We start from the raw sequence: 17883 nt of genomic DNA, 5'->3' as shown, positions 1-17883 counted from the left end.
CCAGAGGGGCGTGTGGACCGCGAAGCGCTCCCCTCGGAGGAGGAGGAGGAGGAAGAGGAGGAGAAGGAGGATGCCGCCGAGCGCAAGCTGAGAGCCGCCGCCAAGAGCCAGTCCCCCAAGAGGAGCACCGCGCGCACCATGAAGGACAAGAAGAAGCAGACGCAGCTCACCCTGCAATGGTAGGGACCACGGTCGGGAGCCGCCGCGCCGCCGCCCGCCCCGCGGCTCCGGTGCTGCCGCCGAGGGCGCCCCGAGCGCGCACGGGGACACGCCGAAGCTGGTGTCTCGCAGACGCTTTACAAATAGTTGCCCTCTCTTTTTGTCTTTCCTTCTTTCTCTCTTTTTCTTCTTTTATTTTTTTCTTTTTGAAAAGCCTAACCTACAATAAGTGTCCTTTCCGTGTTTTTCTCTTCTTCCCCTTCTCCATTTTTAATCTTTATTAACAGAGGTCCAACAGCTGACATGGATCTGCCAGGACGTGCAAGTCCTCACAAGAGGTGGCCGTCTATGAAAGCTCAGGCTTTAGTGACACATAAAGTCACCAAGTACTGGTTCAGTACCTGGATGTGCAATACTTGTATCTGACATGGAATTAAGGTCAACTTCATAGGTTTCCCGTTCTGCAGGACTACACTATTAATTAATGTGTATTATTGGTTTACAGAAAATCTTGCAAAACGTAGGAATGATGTATTACTTAAGAATTAAATTTATAAATGGTATTTTTTAATTATGCTTTAAGACTGTATGTTATTTTTTACAGTATATTTCGCAATCAGCAGAAGCCTTAAACTTTACTTCATTTTATCTGGGCAAAAATTAACCAAATATGGGTCAAATTCTGCAGACATTAGTAGATAAGGTTCCTATTAAAGCATTCTTGAAATTAGGGACAAATACTTTTGAATTAAATTGGAGTTTCGTTACAAAGGCATAGTGTAAATCTTGATTTTTCCTTAAAAGTGTATCTCAATCCAGATTTCCCAGTTTGATTTACATCTGACTCTCTGGGCAGAGACTAAATTCTGAGGAGACGAGTTTAAGGACTCATCACAAAATTTTTATCTGTTCAATGTTTTTCTACCCAGCATTCTCTTAAATGTTTATGTATCTTGAGAAATAAATTTATTATAAAATTTTCCAACAATAATGAACAAAGGGAACTAATAGAAAAGAAACAGTGCAGGAATAATATACTCGGACCTTACCAGGAGTTTAGTTCAAGTAAAAATTACTAGATTTTACTTCAGCTTTTAATATACCATTTTAATAACCCTCAATAGGCACTTGTAACTTTAAAACTGTTTAGAAAGCTGTATCTGAAGTGTGTACCTTTCAAAAAATTAAATTCCTTGATTTTCAGAAAGATTTGGTCAAGAAACAGCTTCAGGTCCAATATGAAAATTGAAAAGCAAAAGTAGAAAGGAAAGAGACATTAGCCCAAATATTGAAATACAGTGAGACAGAAGATGTATGTTCAAGCCTCAGCCCTATTCAAGCAGCAGACTTAAACCTTCAGTCTTCCACTGTCTAGTTTATGTTCTTATTTTCAGGACTGGGCTAGCTCTTAGCGACCATTTAGTTATTTACAGAAAGCAAAAACATCCAGAAATATTAGAAGACTAGATTAGATCCAGAATACTAGAAGAGGTAGTTCCAGTTTTTATGTATTTTGCAAGTCCCTAACCACCAGGTTTGGAGTCAGCATCTCCCTAGTGCCTCTCTTGTTTGGTAGGATCTCATCTGTGTGCTGTCATGGAAATCTTCAGTAAAATGAAAGGAGAGGGCAGTTCCAAACAGCAGAAAGAGGCTGAAAAGGGAAGACATACCATGTTGCTTCTTACTCTGGCAGAATCTCTTTCTATACAGGCTGGAAGAAAACTACATTGTATGCGAAGGAGTTTGTTTGCCACGATGCATCCTTTACGCACATTATTTAGACTTCTGCAGAAAAGAGAAATTGGAACCTGCCTGTGCTGCAACTTTTGGGAAGGTAAAGAGTAAATGTCTCCATCATTTGTTAGACTAATTCTTTAATAACATCACATTCTAGTCTGCCTGTGTCATAATGGCTCTCAAAATCATGTTTTCTACTGCTAATGTACATGGAATCAAACCAAACTGTGCTTCTACCTATAAGGGAGTTTCAGGCTAACAACTTTAGGAGAATGAAACTGAGGTTTCCTTTGATTTTCTGTGTTAAATAAAGAAAAAAAAAGGCATTCTCTCACAGAGTTTTTATTTTACAGTGACATTGGTAGGGTTCTTTCCACTAAAACAGATCTGACATGGAGGACACTTTTAATTAAACTAAAGGCTGTGTGTAAAGTGATAAGTGGCACATGAGCAATTCAAGAAGGGGAGTAAAATTTAATAACACAAAGAGCTTCTGAATGAAAAAAAAATGTTGATTCATCCTCTTTTCTATCCTCCTCAACAATTAATCCTGAAATCATTTAATAAAAGTGAGATGTGAACTCTTCAAATTAAATCCTGAGGAGTTAGTGAAATAGGAAAACAAAAATGTTTCAAGGATCATATTTTCTTAAACACTGCTGATCTATTCGTTGTTCATAAATAGCAAAATACATTAATTTAATTAAATAATAATAATTAAAATCCAGTTCATAAAATGTTCACTTAAAATTTTTTTTCCTCATGCCTGTATTTCATTATGCCGTTTAAGAATAAGAGGAGGAGGCAACAGTATTCCATTTAAACAATGCTTTGATTATGGTTTATTTATTAGATGTTTCTACTAGGTCTGCCTCTGTTACTGAATCAATTTTTTGCTTCATAAACTTTTGCCTTAAGCAGCTTTCTTTACAGAAAGGCAAAGATAATATTAAAGCACTAGTCTGAACCTCAGTGATGGACTGTTCTGTTTGACTTGAATTAAACCACATAACATGAATTCTTAATTTGTAAAATAGGGTCAGCAGAAGCTTTTGTGAGGTTTCTACATGCATGAATACAGTGAGGACTGTGCAGTACTTTGAGAATGGAGGACACGGAAACTCCCATAAGATGAATATTTACTTGTGTTAAAACTTCAGACCACATTTTTCACATTAAATATCAATTCATTTTTAGCTGTTTTATGTTGGAAATAAAATAGCCAGTGGCAAAGTGTTTTCCTGATCCTGTTTAGATCTCTGGAGTAAAAGAAAAATGTTGTACTTTGGGAGCCTGTATGGGGCAGTGTCCTACTGAAGACACACAGAATGTGTTGCAGAAGTGAAAATGGAAAGGGAGAATAAGCTTTATTTTAAAGGTGGGAAGACTGGAGATGCAAAATGAGATCAACCAGGATAGAAGCACCCAGTTGTTTGTCACCTGTATGTCAGATATACTTATTCATATACTTATTCACTTTAGGCCATGTATTTATATATTTACATTTTGTGGTTTTTTTTTTTGGCACAAATAAACCCCTAAGGAAACATACCATTGTCAGAAATTAATACAGTTATTTTCTCTTCAGACCATTCGCCAGAAATTCCCCCTCCTTACCACAAGGCGGCTTGGAACAAGAGGCCATTCAAAGTAAGGCACAATTATCTATACACCCATTTACAGAAAATACTCTAAACATTGCATGTGTCTATATAAAATTAATGAACTGACACTCTGTGAATTGTGATTGTACCAGAAACTATGAAAAAAATCATGTTTCATCATATACATGAAAGACATCACACCTATCTTGTTACCTGAATAAAACCTCCTGTTTCAGGAGAAATAAAATAGACATATGGAGGAAAACTGTAACTGAAACTCATTTTTCCTTTTGAAAATGACCCTTAGATACTGAAAAGAATATTTTGGAGCAGAATTGCTATTAGAAAGGAGCTTTTTCGGGGCGAGGTGCAGGGGACATGGAATGAGTGAGGGATTTCATGCATTGCTGATGTGATAAAGTTCAGCTCACAAAAATACTTCATGTCCAGCATTTTCTATGTAGATCTCTATTGATCTTGGTGGTACTCGTGTGTCATATTTTCATATGGATTAGCTGTTCTTGAATGATTTATTTGAAGAGATGAAGTGTCTGCAGGTTTTGTTTGAACATCTGGCATTTGTTTCTCTTTTTTTCAGAGACTTTTCCTCTCTGACTCACATGGCCACTAAGCTACATTTACATTATAATGGCTGTGCAAAAAAAAAAAAAAAAAAAAAAAGGAAAGAAAGAAACAGAAGAGACTCACAAGAGGCATAAGTGTCAATAGCTACAGTTCAAAGACTGAATTCAGTAGAAGAGAGGTAGAGAAATGGCAGTATATATAGTAATCAGGATGTTCAATATTTTATGGACCATATTCTCTCCTCAGAACCATATACTCACTCAGGACCACACTAACTTATGTCTTCATCAGGTAGCAGTTAATCACACAAGTATCATTTACAGAAGTATTTTCATTAAATAAATGAGCAAATTAATGGGCTGTTCACCAGTTTCAGTAAATGGCTGGTTACACTCTACCCTTGAGTCAGCATGGACTCTGATTATAAAATGACTCTATGTTGAACAAAGTTGCACTACTGTGACTGTTATAAGATATTAGCATTTAAATAATATTCTTTAGATACAGTAGTGCGCTTACATTATTTTGTTCCTACTATTTCAGTCATTGCTTGGATATAGCATTGGAAGGAGAAGTAGTAGTTGTAACAACTATTCCTGGCAGTGATGCTTTGTATAATGATATTGCCTAGGAGCTCTAATCACTGTCTAGGGCTTATTAAGTTAGATTCTGTATAAACATGAAACAAAAAGATTACATCTTCAAAGGAATCATCATTCTTACATAATAAATAAATAAATTGTGTTGTTGCCTATTAAATATCTTATGTTGACAGACCCTGAGCATGGACAGAAGGCAAAGAAAGTCAGTTCCCTTTTCTGTCACCGTTAAGGTGGCAGGAATTATTCTTCAACACTAAAACTAGCTTGAAAACTTCAACTTCAAGTTGTTACTAGTTAAAAGCAACAACTAGCTAAAACACTGAAACACTGAACCAGAGAATAATCAGGATGCAGCTCCAAGCTGTTAGATACACAAATTTTAGTTCTTCCTCTTTTTTGGAGCAGTTTTTGCCATCTCAGGTTCCAGCCAACGGAAGGACTTAAAAATATATGTAATAAATACTAGAAATGTCATCGTTAGAGTCAGAATTTATGATACAGCAGATCATTTGTTCTAAAGCTTTTTTCAATACAAGAATTTTTCTTTAAAACACTCCTCTCTCTTTGAAAAGAAAATATAATGTACTATATGCAATTTTTAAAAATAAACAATATACACTCATTTCTAAGGCCCATGCTAATCACTCCAGATTGCTATAGGGTAAAGGAGAACTTTTGTATCCCTGTTAAGTGGGAGAAGACCCAGTACAATAAATGCTGCAAACCTCTCTCTTAGATTAGTGTTTCCTAAGCACCAGCTGTCTTTTGAATCAGTTCTGGATCTGCCTTTTTGCATAGGTAATATTGCACATACTGCAGCAACCACTAGAATTCAGTTATAATCTTCATGTTTCATGAATTACCTGAAACAACTATTTGGGAAAGAGAACTAACTGCTCAGACCATACACAAAGAAGGCTGTTTGAGCTCAAGTTACAATTTAATTTCTTTGTAGACTTTGATCAATGCTGAATCTTAGCTTTTATCCATCATGTCTGAAACTATTATCTTATTTATTAGGAGTGATTTAGTGGGTTAATAAAACTGATATGGCAGCTGGCCCTGTGATAACAAGTTATTGCAAGTCCCTGAACAGCTTAAGCCTATCATTTCCTTATCAGCTATCATTTGTGTCAGTGCATGCTAAAATCAGGTCTACTAGTTGCATAGGAACATATGTTACAACAAACCACTGAAATTTAAAGAGGAAGGCAGTTCAGTTTGCTTCTTGCAAATGATTTTTAAACAAATTGAGAATAAGTTCATTTTCGTAACTGATTTCATTTTATGAATTATGTGATAAAAATACAACTTAATAAAATAGACATATGCGGTATGTGCATATACATATATGCATACAAAGAGACAGAACAAAGGTACTTGAAGTTGTGGGTAAGGATGTTATCAGTGTGTCGGGGATGGGTATATAATAATACGGAATCCAAAACATGCTCTTCAAATAATTACTTCAGTTTATAATAGAATAAAAGCTTTATATCTTAATACTCTATAAAAGTATGCCAGACAGAATTTGAAAAGTACAGATTATTAATTTTTGTTGGTTCTCTGCCATGGCTGGAAAACTGGATTTATTTTGGTACTCTAAATTTGACTGCACAAATCATTAAGTGAAGTTAGAAAGGTAGGTACCATGCCTTTATGACAAGGTACTGAAGGTACTCTTCTCTATGTAACAAAATGTGACAGCCTTAAAATCTGATATCTTGGGACATTCCAGAGCAACAGCAAATATTTTGCCTGCCGCTGGAAACCTGAGAATCTAAGTTGTACAACAGTTCCCTTTCTAGCCCACATATGGTGATATTGAATATTACCTCAGATACTGAGTAACTCAAATAATCGGAATCCTAACCTTGTAAAGAAGTGCTCCTTTTCCTTTGCTTCTGGCACATTCCAACTTTAGCAGCAGGGAATTTCAAATTTGTCATGAAAGTGAGAAATTTTACTTTAAAAAATTTTTAAATGATGTGATTTAAACAAAGATGTAGGAAGTTGGAATGAGACGTAGTCAACTGCTTGCTTGCATGGGCAATGAGAAATAGTGCATATAACACTTTAAAGGAATTGATCATAGCTCTACATAGTTTTCCATCCAGTTCAATACTTAATTTTGATGACAGTAAAAAAAAATGTTTATGTGTTTAGCTTTTATGTCAGAAATTTCGCTAGTGTTAGGAATTTTGATCCAGGACTGGGTTTTCAAGCACATGCTTAACTGTGAATGCTAGAGAGGTTGTGGAATCTCTTTCTCTGGAGATCTCCAAAACCTTTTTGGATGCAGCCCTGTGCCACGTGCTCCAGGTGACCCTGCGTGTGCAGGGAGGTTGGACTAGATGATCTCTAAAGGTTCCTGCCAACCTTGATGATTCTATGATTAAGGCCCATATCAGACAGATTGCCTGTCTGCCCACTGTGTGCTAAGCACATGTAGAGGCACAAGTGTTTCATCTATACCCATGTCTATTTTAGTTCATTGATGGTTCCCTTGCTGGCAATTGATTGAACAGTGAACTTCAGTGTGTTGCCAGTGTCTAGGGCTTTTCATGCACTGTGGCTACCCAAGTCTGGTATGTGGTGAAACCCTTTCCTGGGGGCTTGTTTATGGGGTGGTTCTCCTGAGGGTTCCTCTAGGCTTTTTTGCCCCATTAGAACTGCAAATTTCAGTGCTGGTAGTGTGACAAGGGCCTTGGGGCTGCTCAGAGCAGGATCAGGCCTAGCAAAAAGACACATCAAATCATTCAGCCTCCCTGTCAATGCTCAGTTGTTCTCTCTTGCGCTGTTTTATCATTTTTGCTACTCTGCTTCTAAGCGTGCCCAAAGGAGAGAACTTTCACACTTAGGTGTGCTCTGCTACATTTATTTTCCAGTGTAATTTTATAGTTAGTTGATGAGTTTTGACCCAAAGGATTTTTTCCATTAAAATGCCCCTCCCTCTACCTGTATCTTAAATGGATACATTACAAGTTTGATGCTGAAGGGGTTAATACAGAGAGTTTGCAAAGTGGATTGTAACTCTGTGATTTTTCTGAACAAAAGGCACCATATAGTCTCTATAATTTGTAAACAAAATGTTACAGATATAAATGGCTTTTATTGATGGGTTGCTTTTAAAATCTGTTACTACTTTTTTTGTTTTTTATCTAAATCATGTGGTCAGAGATATCAGTTTAACTGATCTTTCTGTCAACCTCCACTGCACTCAAACTGTTATTTGTATGTTAGAGCTTGTTTGCATGTCATATGCTTGAATTAGAAGTGTTACTTTAAAACAATTCCGTTAAACCAATTGCTGGAGTATTTTCAAGTTGACTTCAATCCAAAGAAAACCATCTTTATTACCTTGTTCATGGAATTTTTATACGTATTTGGTTTAATCCAATCATTTTTAAACATAATTACTTGATTTTGTAAGACAAGGCCTATGACCTTTGACAGATGGACTACAGTAAACTTTGCTATGACCAATCAAGAAGACTAGAAGCCCCAATCTTGCTATTCTGGCATGCTTTGGGAAGTCACTGCTTTTTTTTTCTGTTAAGAAAAAAAACTATACGGCACTAAAGATCAAGTTGACAAATGGTCTACTTTACATGTCACCCCAAAATATAAATAATCCTCTTCTTTTTTCACAGGTATCACTATTATGGAATTGGGATTAAAGAAAGTAGTGCATACTACCACTCTGTGTATTCTGGAAAAGGCTTAACCAGGTAACTTAACAGTAACATAACTTCTGAAACTTAACCTCTGCCAGTGCTTTAGAAAGATGTTCAGTGGTTGTCTAACCCTAACCTTCACTGAGGAAGGTAGGACACCAATTGCTTTTGATACTAGAACTAGTATTACTGCAAATCTCAACATGTTAGGCAGCAACTTTCTACCTTAGGATGCATATTTTGTTTTAACATGTAATCTAGCTGTTTGGCTAATATCCTTCAGTATGGCCCCATTGAAATCTGAGGATTTCTGAGGATTTGTCCAAGTATGTGACAGCAAAACTCAGTTTTCAGAACACTTGTCTCTGTTTGCCTGCGTGTCACCCACCGAGTGCTTTCTCCGGGACAGCTTTCCATTATGAAACATCTGGAGTGTGGTGTGAAGCTGGCACCTGTGGGCAGGAGGGAGGGGTCAATGTAGATTAATATTTACTGGTCCTTTGACTGGCTAATATCTGTTTAAACCTAACCCAGGAAGCTCTAATTATATTTATTTAAGGGACAGCTAGCAGGATCAATACGTTACGATAGCTGCCTGTTGGTTTACCAAAGATTAATAGTTCGTAAAACAAATGTCTCTGTTCACATATGGCTTGAATGACGGCTTTCATTGTCTACAGCAGTATACTTATATAAGTGGGAAATCTGAGAAAGGAAAGGAATAAATGAGTTTATGATCACACAGAAAGTTCAACCAATGACAGGTTCGGGTTATATTCAAAGAATAGGGCAAGTGTGAAAAATGAATGTAATGTTGGCAGTGATTCTGAAAAAGAGAGAGCTTACTACTGCAAGTCTTAAGGTTTAATAGTCCTGAATATGCCATTTCCTTGTCCAATATTTATCTAGAGCTACGGGGGTGTTGGTGGTACACAGCTAGATGAAGTTCTTTGTTAATACAGATTACCTTGAACAAATTGCTCATTTAAATGACTAAAAGACAGCTTAACAAAAAGGGATATAATCACTCTTGCTCCTCAACTTTATCTCAGCCAGCATCATGTCATTCAGAACCCTGGCCTTGTACATTCTAGCAGTTATGAGTGCAAATGTACAGGGGGGGTCTGCAAAACTCCCCAGGGCTAGGTTTCCAAGGGTATATGGTCACATGAAGATGCTTGTAAATAACCTCTAAGATTTTCAGGAATAGTCATATTGCTGACAGTCGTTATTTCATAACAGTGAGATATTTGGGCACTTCTGAAAATCCCACGTAATATAAACACTCTTCTTTATGTGACAGCTGCCAAATGCAGCAGGGGACTTCTCTCTGGTAGTACCTGACTTTTAGGTGGTTTGTTTCCAAGACAGATGTATAGCTTAATATTAGGTATCACTGCAGAGAATGAAAAGTGTTTTAAAAAGAGATCCAGACAGATCAGAAAATCAAGCAGCTGAAGGATCATCTCAGGTGCATGAGTAGCAGTTTGATGCTCTACAACAGCAATCTGAGGAACCTAAGCCTGTCCAATCCACCCCAGACAGCACAACGCAGCTTGGCATGAGCTATAGGACCCCTATGGAAAACCTACTCTGAATTCTGGGCTGCTGGTTTCCTATGCAGGTTTTATAAGATAATTCATTGTTGCACTGCTCTCATTTCTGTGACCCTAACCAAATCTAAAAAGAAATATGAGAAGGAGGACTAGATGGTTGGTTTATGATTTGTTTAGATTTCACCAATTATGTCCGTTTGCTTGATATTAGGCTCCTGCATGACACATGTCACATATAGAAGATGCTGAATTTTGAGAGTCCATTGTTCAATTTACCACCTTGATTTAGAGTAGAAGCTCAGTTGCAGACTTCACATAGTCTGGTCCCTTGCTGTGCTTAGATATATCTATGCGAAGAGAATGGTGCAGTAGCATGGGGTTAAGATCTAGCTACAGGGGAAGAAAAGCATCTAATAACATAGGAACTCAAACTTGAGACTTCCATGTGAGTGTCACAGTTGCTGTCTGCTGAGTATAATGAAGTATCTAAAAATCTCCTCTTTGTCCCTTTTGGATCTAGTAAGTGGATTATAAAAAGAATGGTTCCTGGACCAAGCCTGGGACAGAAATTGGCAGGGGAAATGAATGCTTTGATAGTGGGATCAGGTTATATCATGCTCACCAGCACAAATAATATATGGTATCTTCACCATAGGGCTTGCAAATTAGAGAAAATTTGTCAAAAGATTAGAAGGGTCAGTGGACCTCAGTCTAGTTGCCTAGATATATTGGCTTTTCAATTACCACAAGACACCAAACACCCCTGAATGCAACTGGCAAATATGATATTGTGACTCTGTGGAAAGACAGCTACAGGGCTACAGCATCCAATTGTCATTGACAGATTAATATTTAGGCAATGGAGCTGAATAAAGTAGTCCCAAAATATTGGACCTAGATGCCTGAATCCATAAATGCCACTGACAATTTGACCTTTCAATCCTTTTAAATACTTGGCTTTGCACTGTGGAGGGAGCATACCCTAACATCAAACACTATTAATGTAGACAGCAGTGTCAGAAATGTAGTTTTAACTAGTGATGAGGGTTTGGAGAACCAATGCTAACAGAGGTGGACTATTGTTTGTGCTGTAAATTAGTGCTCTCTTGCCAGCCAGTCCACAGTCTATAACAAACACACCTATTAAATAAATTCAATTAGCATTATGTTATAGTCACTGATTTACACCTTTTCTCTTGCTCATCTGTCACCAGAGAAGGGAAATCTGTATGCTAGATCATCTTGTGCCAAGAGCTGTCATTTGTCTGTGCTTGACCTAGGTGGCCAGAATTTCACAACCACTCAGCCACAGGGTTTCTTTCCTGATAGCAAAGCATCCCATCAGCATGAAATCATAATATTGCTGCTAGTAATTAAAACACTGCATATTGCCCACAGAATCTTATCACTTGACAGCAAGTAGAACAGGAAATATCAATAATCAAACAAGCTGTAATTAACTTATATGGTTACCATTTTACTGATGATGTAAAAATAAAACATTAAAACATATATCCTTAAAACAGTTAAAGCAATAACCTTACAGATTCTCTGGTTTAACAGTTATGATTTAAAATGTAGGTTTTCTAGTTTCTGCACCACAGAGTTACCTTATAATCCAGTGACTTCATTGTGGATCTTTGCTGTGGGCCACTGTCTGTACACTGATAAACATTTCTGAAAAACACTGAAAAACAGTTAATGAAACTTTCATCTTTAAAGTGCATTTCACCTTCATCAAAATAATGTTATAGCTAAAAGAACTGGAAAAACATTTTTCTTTTTTTCATTTTCCTCAAAATATGAAATTCTCTCTCTATATTTTTTTTCTATTCTGAATTTACTCAGCTGGATCTAAAACGTTATGGATTTCCTGGTAAAGACCTAATGGACTTGCATCCACACAAACCTTTCAACATTTATGAAATTGTAAAGTTCTAAAGAGAAAAATGAAACTGAGTTTAATACTTTACTACTTAGTCAGTGAATCTATATTTTCTTTCTTTAGAAGTCATTTTCAGTAGGTTGCCTGATATCATCAGGCACTTACAAGTTAATTGAAATAGTTAAGAAAAAAAAGGCTGATTTTTGTTATAATTTAGAGGAGCATGTGGTTATTTTTCTGATCTGTTTTATAAATATATATGTATATGTATTATTATATGCATTAAATGTATATTGTTTATTATTATAATAATATTAGATATTAGATAATATTTGATATATATTTTATTTTATAAAACATAAAATATATAATTTATATATAAAATGCTCTGCTTATTAAAAAATAAACAAACATTTATTTTCAAAGATTCTCTGGAAGCAAGTTGAAGAATGAGGTAAGTGCCCTAGTCTGTTTTCTTTCATTTCTGCTATAATCAAAATAGTATTTGTGACCTCTGGTTTTCTTCTTAGTCCTTTATTTGAAAATTTCATTATTATTTTGCATTAGAAATCAAACTTCATAATCTTTCTTTGTGATGCTGAGTATTTGCTCTTCTAAGCAGTCAAAAGAGCAGAAGACTGGAAGCATCTTCTGGGATCCATTTTCTAGTCTAATTCCACATAACTGCAGAGCGTTATAAGCACCTCTTAATAAAAAAGATCAAGTTTAGCTTGCTATTTTTTTTGCATTCATTACTTCTACAGAATAAGATTTTTTTCAGAATATCATTTCTCTGTTTGGAAGCCAGAAGATTAATTTTTTACCTATTTTCTCTTGCCCGGCATTGTCTTTCTATATTTTTTTCTCTTCTCATGGGATTTCCCTAAATATCTTTTTCTCTGCTTGCTAGATGAAACAAACAGTAGCTCTTTCAGTAATTTCTGAGCAGCCTTTCAACCTTTCACTGTACTTTCTCCAAGTTGAATATTTTTCTACAAGAAAGATCTTACAAAACTTTTGTAAATGGCGTGTCTCCATTTTTTGTTAAAATAATCCCTTCTGATGATAATTCTCCTAGGACTGTGTTTGTCTTTTTCATATTTTCGCAGCTGTACTATTGCTTACTATTATTCTGGTCACATTTACACTAGAAAACTAGGTATTTTTTTGCTACTAGATGAAGGGTTAAAAATTTCTCCTAGGATTATTTTTTGACACTTGAGTTCAACTGTCAAGGAAAAGCCTGCATCCAAATTATTAAACATTCTAGTCTTACATAACAAAATAGGCACATCTAAACCAAGGAGGAAAGTCCTTGGCACGCAGTAATTGTTGAAGTGTGACCAGTAATTTGGGGGGAGATTTCTAACTGTTATGTTGTAACCCATTCTGAATAAAAGTATTTAATTTCCTAGGTATGTTTCTTGATGCCATTTAATTTACCAGTCCAAATATAGCTGCTGTGATCTGCTGATATACAACAGGTCATACTCTTTCAGTTCCAGATAAGCAATTCCTAGCTGATTGATAACAGAAATTCTTACTCGTCCCTGGGAGCTCGGTTTTGTACTATTGATTTTTATCCCCTTCATTACCATTATCTTTGAGCCATCCAGATTTTCTATGTGACCTCTTGGTCTTCCTCTTTATTAATGATTTCATTAACCTAGGTCAGCCAACACTGTCTATGATATGCTCACTAAGATGGTCCTAAGTCTCATCTTCGAGTATCTTCACTCCAGTCCCTTTTCAACACAGTAATTTCCTTGTCAAAACAACTTGCTGTCATTCCATCTGGAGTCAGTTCCTTAAGCATTCTACATTCTTGTGCTAATCCCCATTCTCACCAACATAACTAGTCATTTTCCATGCTGACAGCACATCAAATGTTTTATTGAGTTTCAAACACATCAGATCCACTGCAGATCCCTTGTCCAGATAATCATTTGTCTTATCATAAGAGATTAGTGCTGTACTGTGGGATATCCCCACTATACTCAAAGATTCATGAGCACTATTACAATATGGATTCTCTAAGAGTTTTAGTTGGGAAATTACTGATTGCTTTGACTTAAATGAATGCATCATTTTCTTCCATCTCAGATGTGCAATTCTCTATATCTGCCTTATTCCTGCATCAGAGTTAAATATCTTGGTCCTTCCAGAAAAAGAATCCCAGAGATGTCAATGGAAATAAGTAGGAAAGGATGCCTTAATATGCATTTTCTATTGCCTATCTTTGATCTAAAATTATTCAGGCGGATCTTAAATCAAAAACTGGATTTCATGATCTACATTGAATTTTAACAATTTCGCTTTACTGAAAGCTTCTATTAGAGTGAACAGATGATGTATCATTCTTCACTTGCTTAAAATATATATAATTAGTTATTCCAGAAAGATTTACAGTGATTGCATAAGGTGTAATTGTCAGTAGAAACGTAAAGACATTGAAAAGATGTTAAAGCGCTGATTGTCTAAATATACTGAGCAAATGGCATTTGAATGAACACTTATTGAGTGCCAGGGACACTGTTTACTTCTGGTATGTTTTATCAAGTTTTTTAGTATTCTCTCTGTAGGGGGAGATACCAGCAAATTCTTTTATCTAAACCAGTTAGTGCACCATTAGAGTCTACATGGTTAATTAGGCAGGTAATATTACAGTCATTATCTTAATGTTAAATGACCATTAGAAACAGATGGCATTAAATTGAACAGGCAAGAGGTAGTGGGTTAAAATATTAAACCTAGAACTGAGGCACAGTCATATAAGTCCATTAGCAAGTTTAAAAACACTGCAAATGATCTTTTCTTAAACCTCCCACCATCATCACTACCTTCTTTTAAATGAACTAATTCCTTTTAATCAGAGCTTTTAATATATTTCATGGGTAATTGCATAATGAAGTCATCTAGATTACTCCTGTTGTCAAGAGGAAAAAAAGAGACTTCTTATACTAATAGACAATTGCAAAATTGCAGAAATATTGACACAAAGAAGGATAAATGCATCTAAATCTCTATAATTTCTTTGACTTGGAGCTTTTTATATATTTGAATAATAAATAATGTAGACAAATATTGTTTACATAATGCTCTAAAAATGTTCACAGAGACGAACCTAGTCCCAATGGCCAAACTTACGGTCATTTCAAGAGAGTAGGAGAGAGGCAGCTAGAATCAGTGGCATGCTCCTTGTGGGCGTAAAACTCAGTATCCTTCTTTTTTTTTTTTTCTACAAAGCTCTTGGAACGTTTGTTTATATCTACATTTATTTTGATACAGGAGATCATAGGAATGGGGGACTTGATTTTCTGGGGTGTTATGTCAAGTCTTCCTCAGTCATAGACAACTCTATAACAAATACATTGCCCAGAAGTGACCATAGACACTACCTGACATCATATTCATAGTGCCATAAAATATTCCTAGCCTTAAAATAAGAAAGCATGTAAAGTAATGTAGTAAAACATTATTGCATGAAAACAGCATAAATGTCTGCTGTAGAGCTATTACAGCAAGAAAAGAACAGGGGAGAATGATGGTATCACCAGTGTCCTCTATGCTTGCATTGGAAAGATACAGATTAATTAAAACTTAGGGTTGTCCTAAAAATGATATCATCATCCATACTGCAAAAGTGAGCAAAAGATTATATTCTACTTCAGTTTTTAAACACTAGATTTCAAGCCAGAAGAATTCCATGAATTCATTTGGCTTAAGGGTTGTAAGAAAAACATAGAAAAGAGTGTTTGATGAAGTGTAGATCTAGGCACATATTTAGCTGCTCCATGGAAGTGGAATACAGATCTGGATATAAGTGTTAATATTTTGGAGGGATTATCTGTAAATATTCTGGAACTTTGAGAGTCTCATGAAATCAATTATTGCTTTAACGTGAATCATTGATTTTATTTAAATCTGTATTTCAATGCTACTGTTTTTCTCCTCACACTTCAGGGTGGCTTCACAAGAAAATATTCCCTGAGTTCCAAAACTGGAACTCTCCTTCCAGAGTTTCCAAGTGCTCAGCACCTTTTGCTTCAAGGGTGTATTTCTAAAGAGAAGGTAAAATGTGGACTATTTCTCTCCTGACTTTCAGATCAAAATTTGCTACAGAATGTTTCTTCATATCTTAGCCTTTGAGGTATTGACATGAAAGAGCCAGAAATGTCCATAATCAAACAGAGGTGACTGATTTATAGAGGGGGCAAACCTTTACTAACACCGATTAACTGGCTCTCCACTGGAAAGGTGATTGAATTATTTACCTATTAACTGACTTAGCATTTTACAAACTGATGGTATGTAAGACGCAGAGAGCAAAACAAACAAATAGCTGAGAGCTGTATTCATTCCAAATGCCTTTGGATGTAAGATAAATTTTGTTCTGATTAGATTGGAACATATAAGTCACAACAAATAATTAGATGAATTTTACTTTTGTTCATTAGTTGGCTAAAAGGAGACAGAAAATCTGGAGTGCATGATTTACTTTAAAAGAATTGTTTAAAATTCCTTTGACAAATATCATTTAGGTTGGATATTATTTAAGGGGGCATTGTGGAGTGTATATTCAAGAAAAAATATTGACAGCACATGTTCGGTTTTGGCTATCAGTCATCAAAAAACAGAACAATACCACTAAACACACAATGTATCCTGTTAAATTGTATTTTACAAAACAATACAGTATTGCTCATTCTAATTTTAGCTGTTCAGCAGGAAGGGCTGCTGGTGCATGGGTTGTGTTGCTCTCTGTTATGTCTGTGTTATGGTTCTGATCCCTTTGCAGGTTCTCAGGTGGCTACATCCCTGAGACGTGCTGGATACCTTTTCGGTACAAATTGTGAACTCTGCAGTTTAGTTTCCAATATGGGTCATGATATTGGCTCTGTTGAGATCTGTTGCTCTACTATTTTGTTTGCTTGTTTGTTTGCTGATTTTTTATTTTGTTTTTTTTTTTAATTAGTCCTTGACTTTGCTCTGTGAAAGTAGTAAAGACTAGGATTCCTGTTGTAAAAGCTATACCAAAAGGAGTCACCTGTAGTGAATTAATCTTGGCAGCAAATCTTACATTCCCCAAGGAAAGCCAGAGAGCTGGTGTACTCGGCAGTGTATAGTAAATTGCTAGGCATCAATAGTCCTCCCTCAAATATACAACCATCTCCTAACACTTAAGTCTGAAAAGTATTAGGGATTCCCTGCAGAACAAAAAAGCAGTGTAAACAAAACTGAATCTTACCTCTCCAACATTTTCTCCCTTTCTTCTCTCTTTCTTCTTCTCTTTCTGATTCTTTTGATGCTAACGAAGGAGGTGGCAGGGCTTATCTGGACTTTTGAGGTGATTTGATCTGGGAACAGATTCTGTGTCTCTTGCTTCTCTTGCTACTTTTCTTTTTCCTTTTCCTTATTTCTTGTTTTCTTTCCTCCATTTTACCTGACCAAGAGATATTGAAATGTCCTGCAGTCCACACTCATGCTCATGGGACTTAACTGTCCCATAACCTGTGCAACAGTTCAATTAATCTCCATAAGCCCCGTAGGAGCTGTCCACACATCAATCCCTCTCTCAGTGACAGACCCACAGGTTTGCTAGAGCTATAGGATAAACAAAACATTATCCTATAGGATAAACAAAACATTATAGCAGCTGTTTTGCAGAACTTGTCAGTCTTTCTATTGAAGGACCTGTCTATGCAGCTTCCTAACTTATTCAGATTTATTCAGCAACTGTGTGTCATGATTTGGATGTTTTGACAGAGTTTTGCAAGGTGGTGCATTATAGCCTCATCCTTGGAAACTAAGATGCATCAAAAAAATGATTATGAACATTTTTCTGTCTCTAACAGGGGATAAAACTGAAATTACCTTTCCAGGTCTTTAAAATAGAGGAAGATGGAGATTGTGTAGATGCTATATGCTAAACTAATGGAAAACTCTGTTGAAATAAAATTGTACCAGCTTCTTACAAAACATTATGTTGGCTTGCTGAAAAGTGCACAAGCCATAACAAACTTTCTGTGCTTCCGGATAACGAGACAAAATTTCCTCACGTACAGCTTTCTTTCTCTG

The 17883-nt window shown here is 36.1% G+C and overlaps 1 protein-coding gene across 1 annotated transcript in view; it reads left to right on the top strand.

Annotated features, from left to right (window-relative positions):
• RFX6 (regulatory factor X6) overlaps nt 1-17883 on the top strand; it is a 40190-nt gene that overhangs the window by 7709 nt on the left and 14598 nt on the right. The window contains exons 2-7 of the mRNA XM_026047350.1: nt 5-179; nt 1870-1993; nt 3485-3546; nt 8341-8418; nt 12232-12259; nt 15769-15876. Coding sequence (XP_025903135.1) covers nt 5-179; nt 1870-1993; nt 3485-3546; nt 8341-8418; nt 12232-12259; nt 15769-15876 — 575 coding nt within the window. The remainder of the gene's footprint in view (nt 1-4; nt 180-1869; nt 1994-3484; nt 3547-8340; nt 8419-12231; nt 12260-15768; nt 15877-17883) is intronic.

This window comes from Nothoprocta perdicaria, unplaced genomic scaffold (assembly GCF_003342845.1).
Source record: "Nothoprocta perdicaria isolate Ctin4 unplaced genomic scaffold, notPer1 scaffold_494, whole genome shotgun sequence".
Taxonomy (NCBI): Eukaryota; Metazoa; Chordata; class Aves; order Tinamiformes; family Tinamidae; genus Nothoprocta; species Nothoprocta perdicaria.
The sequence above is the reverse complement of the archived record's forward strand: the minus strand, read 5'-3'. Positions and strand labels throughout refer to the sequence as shown.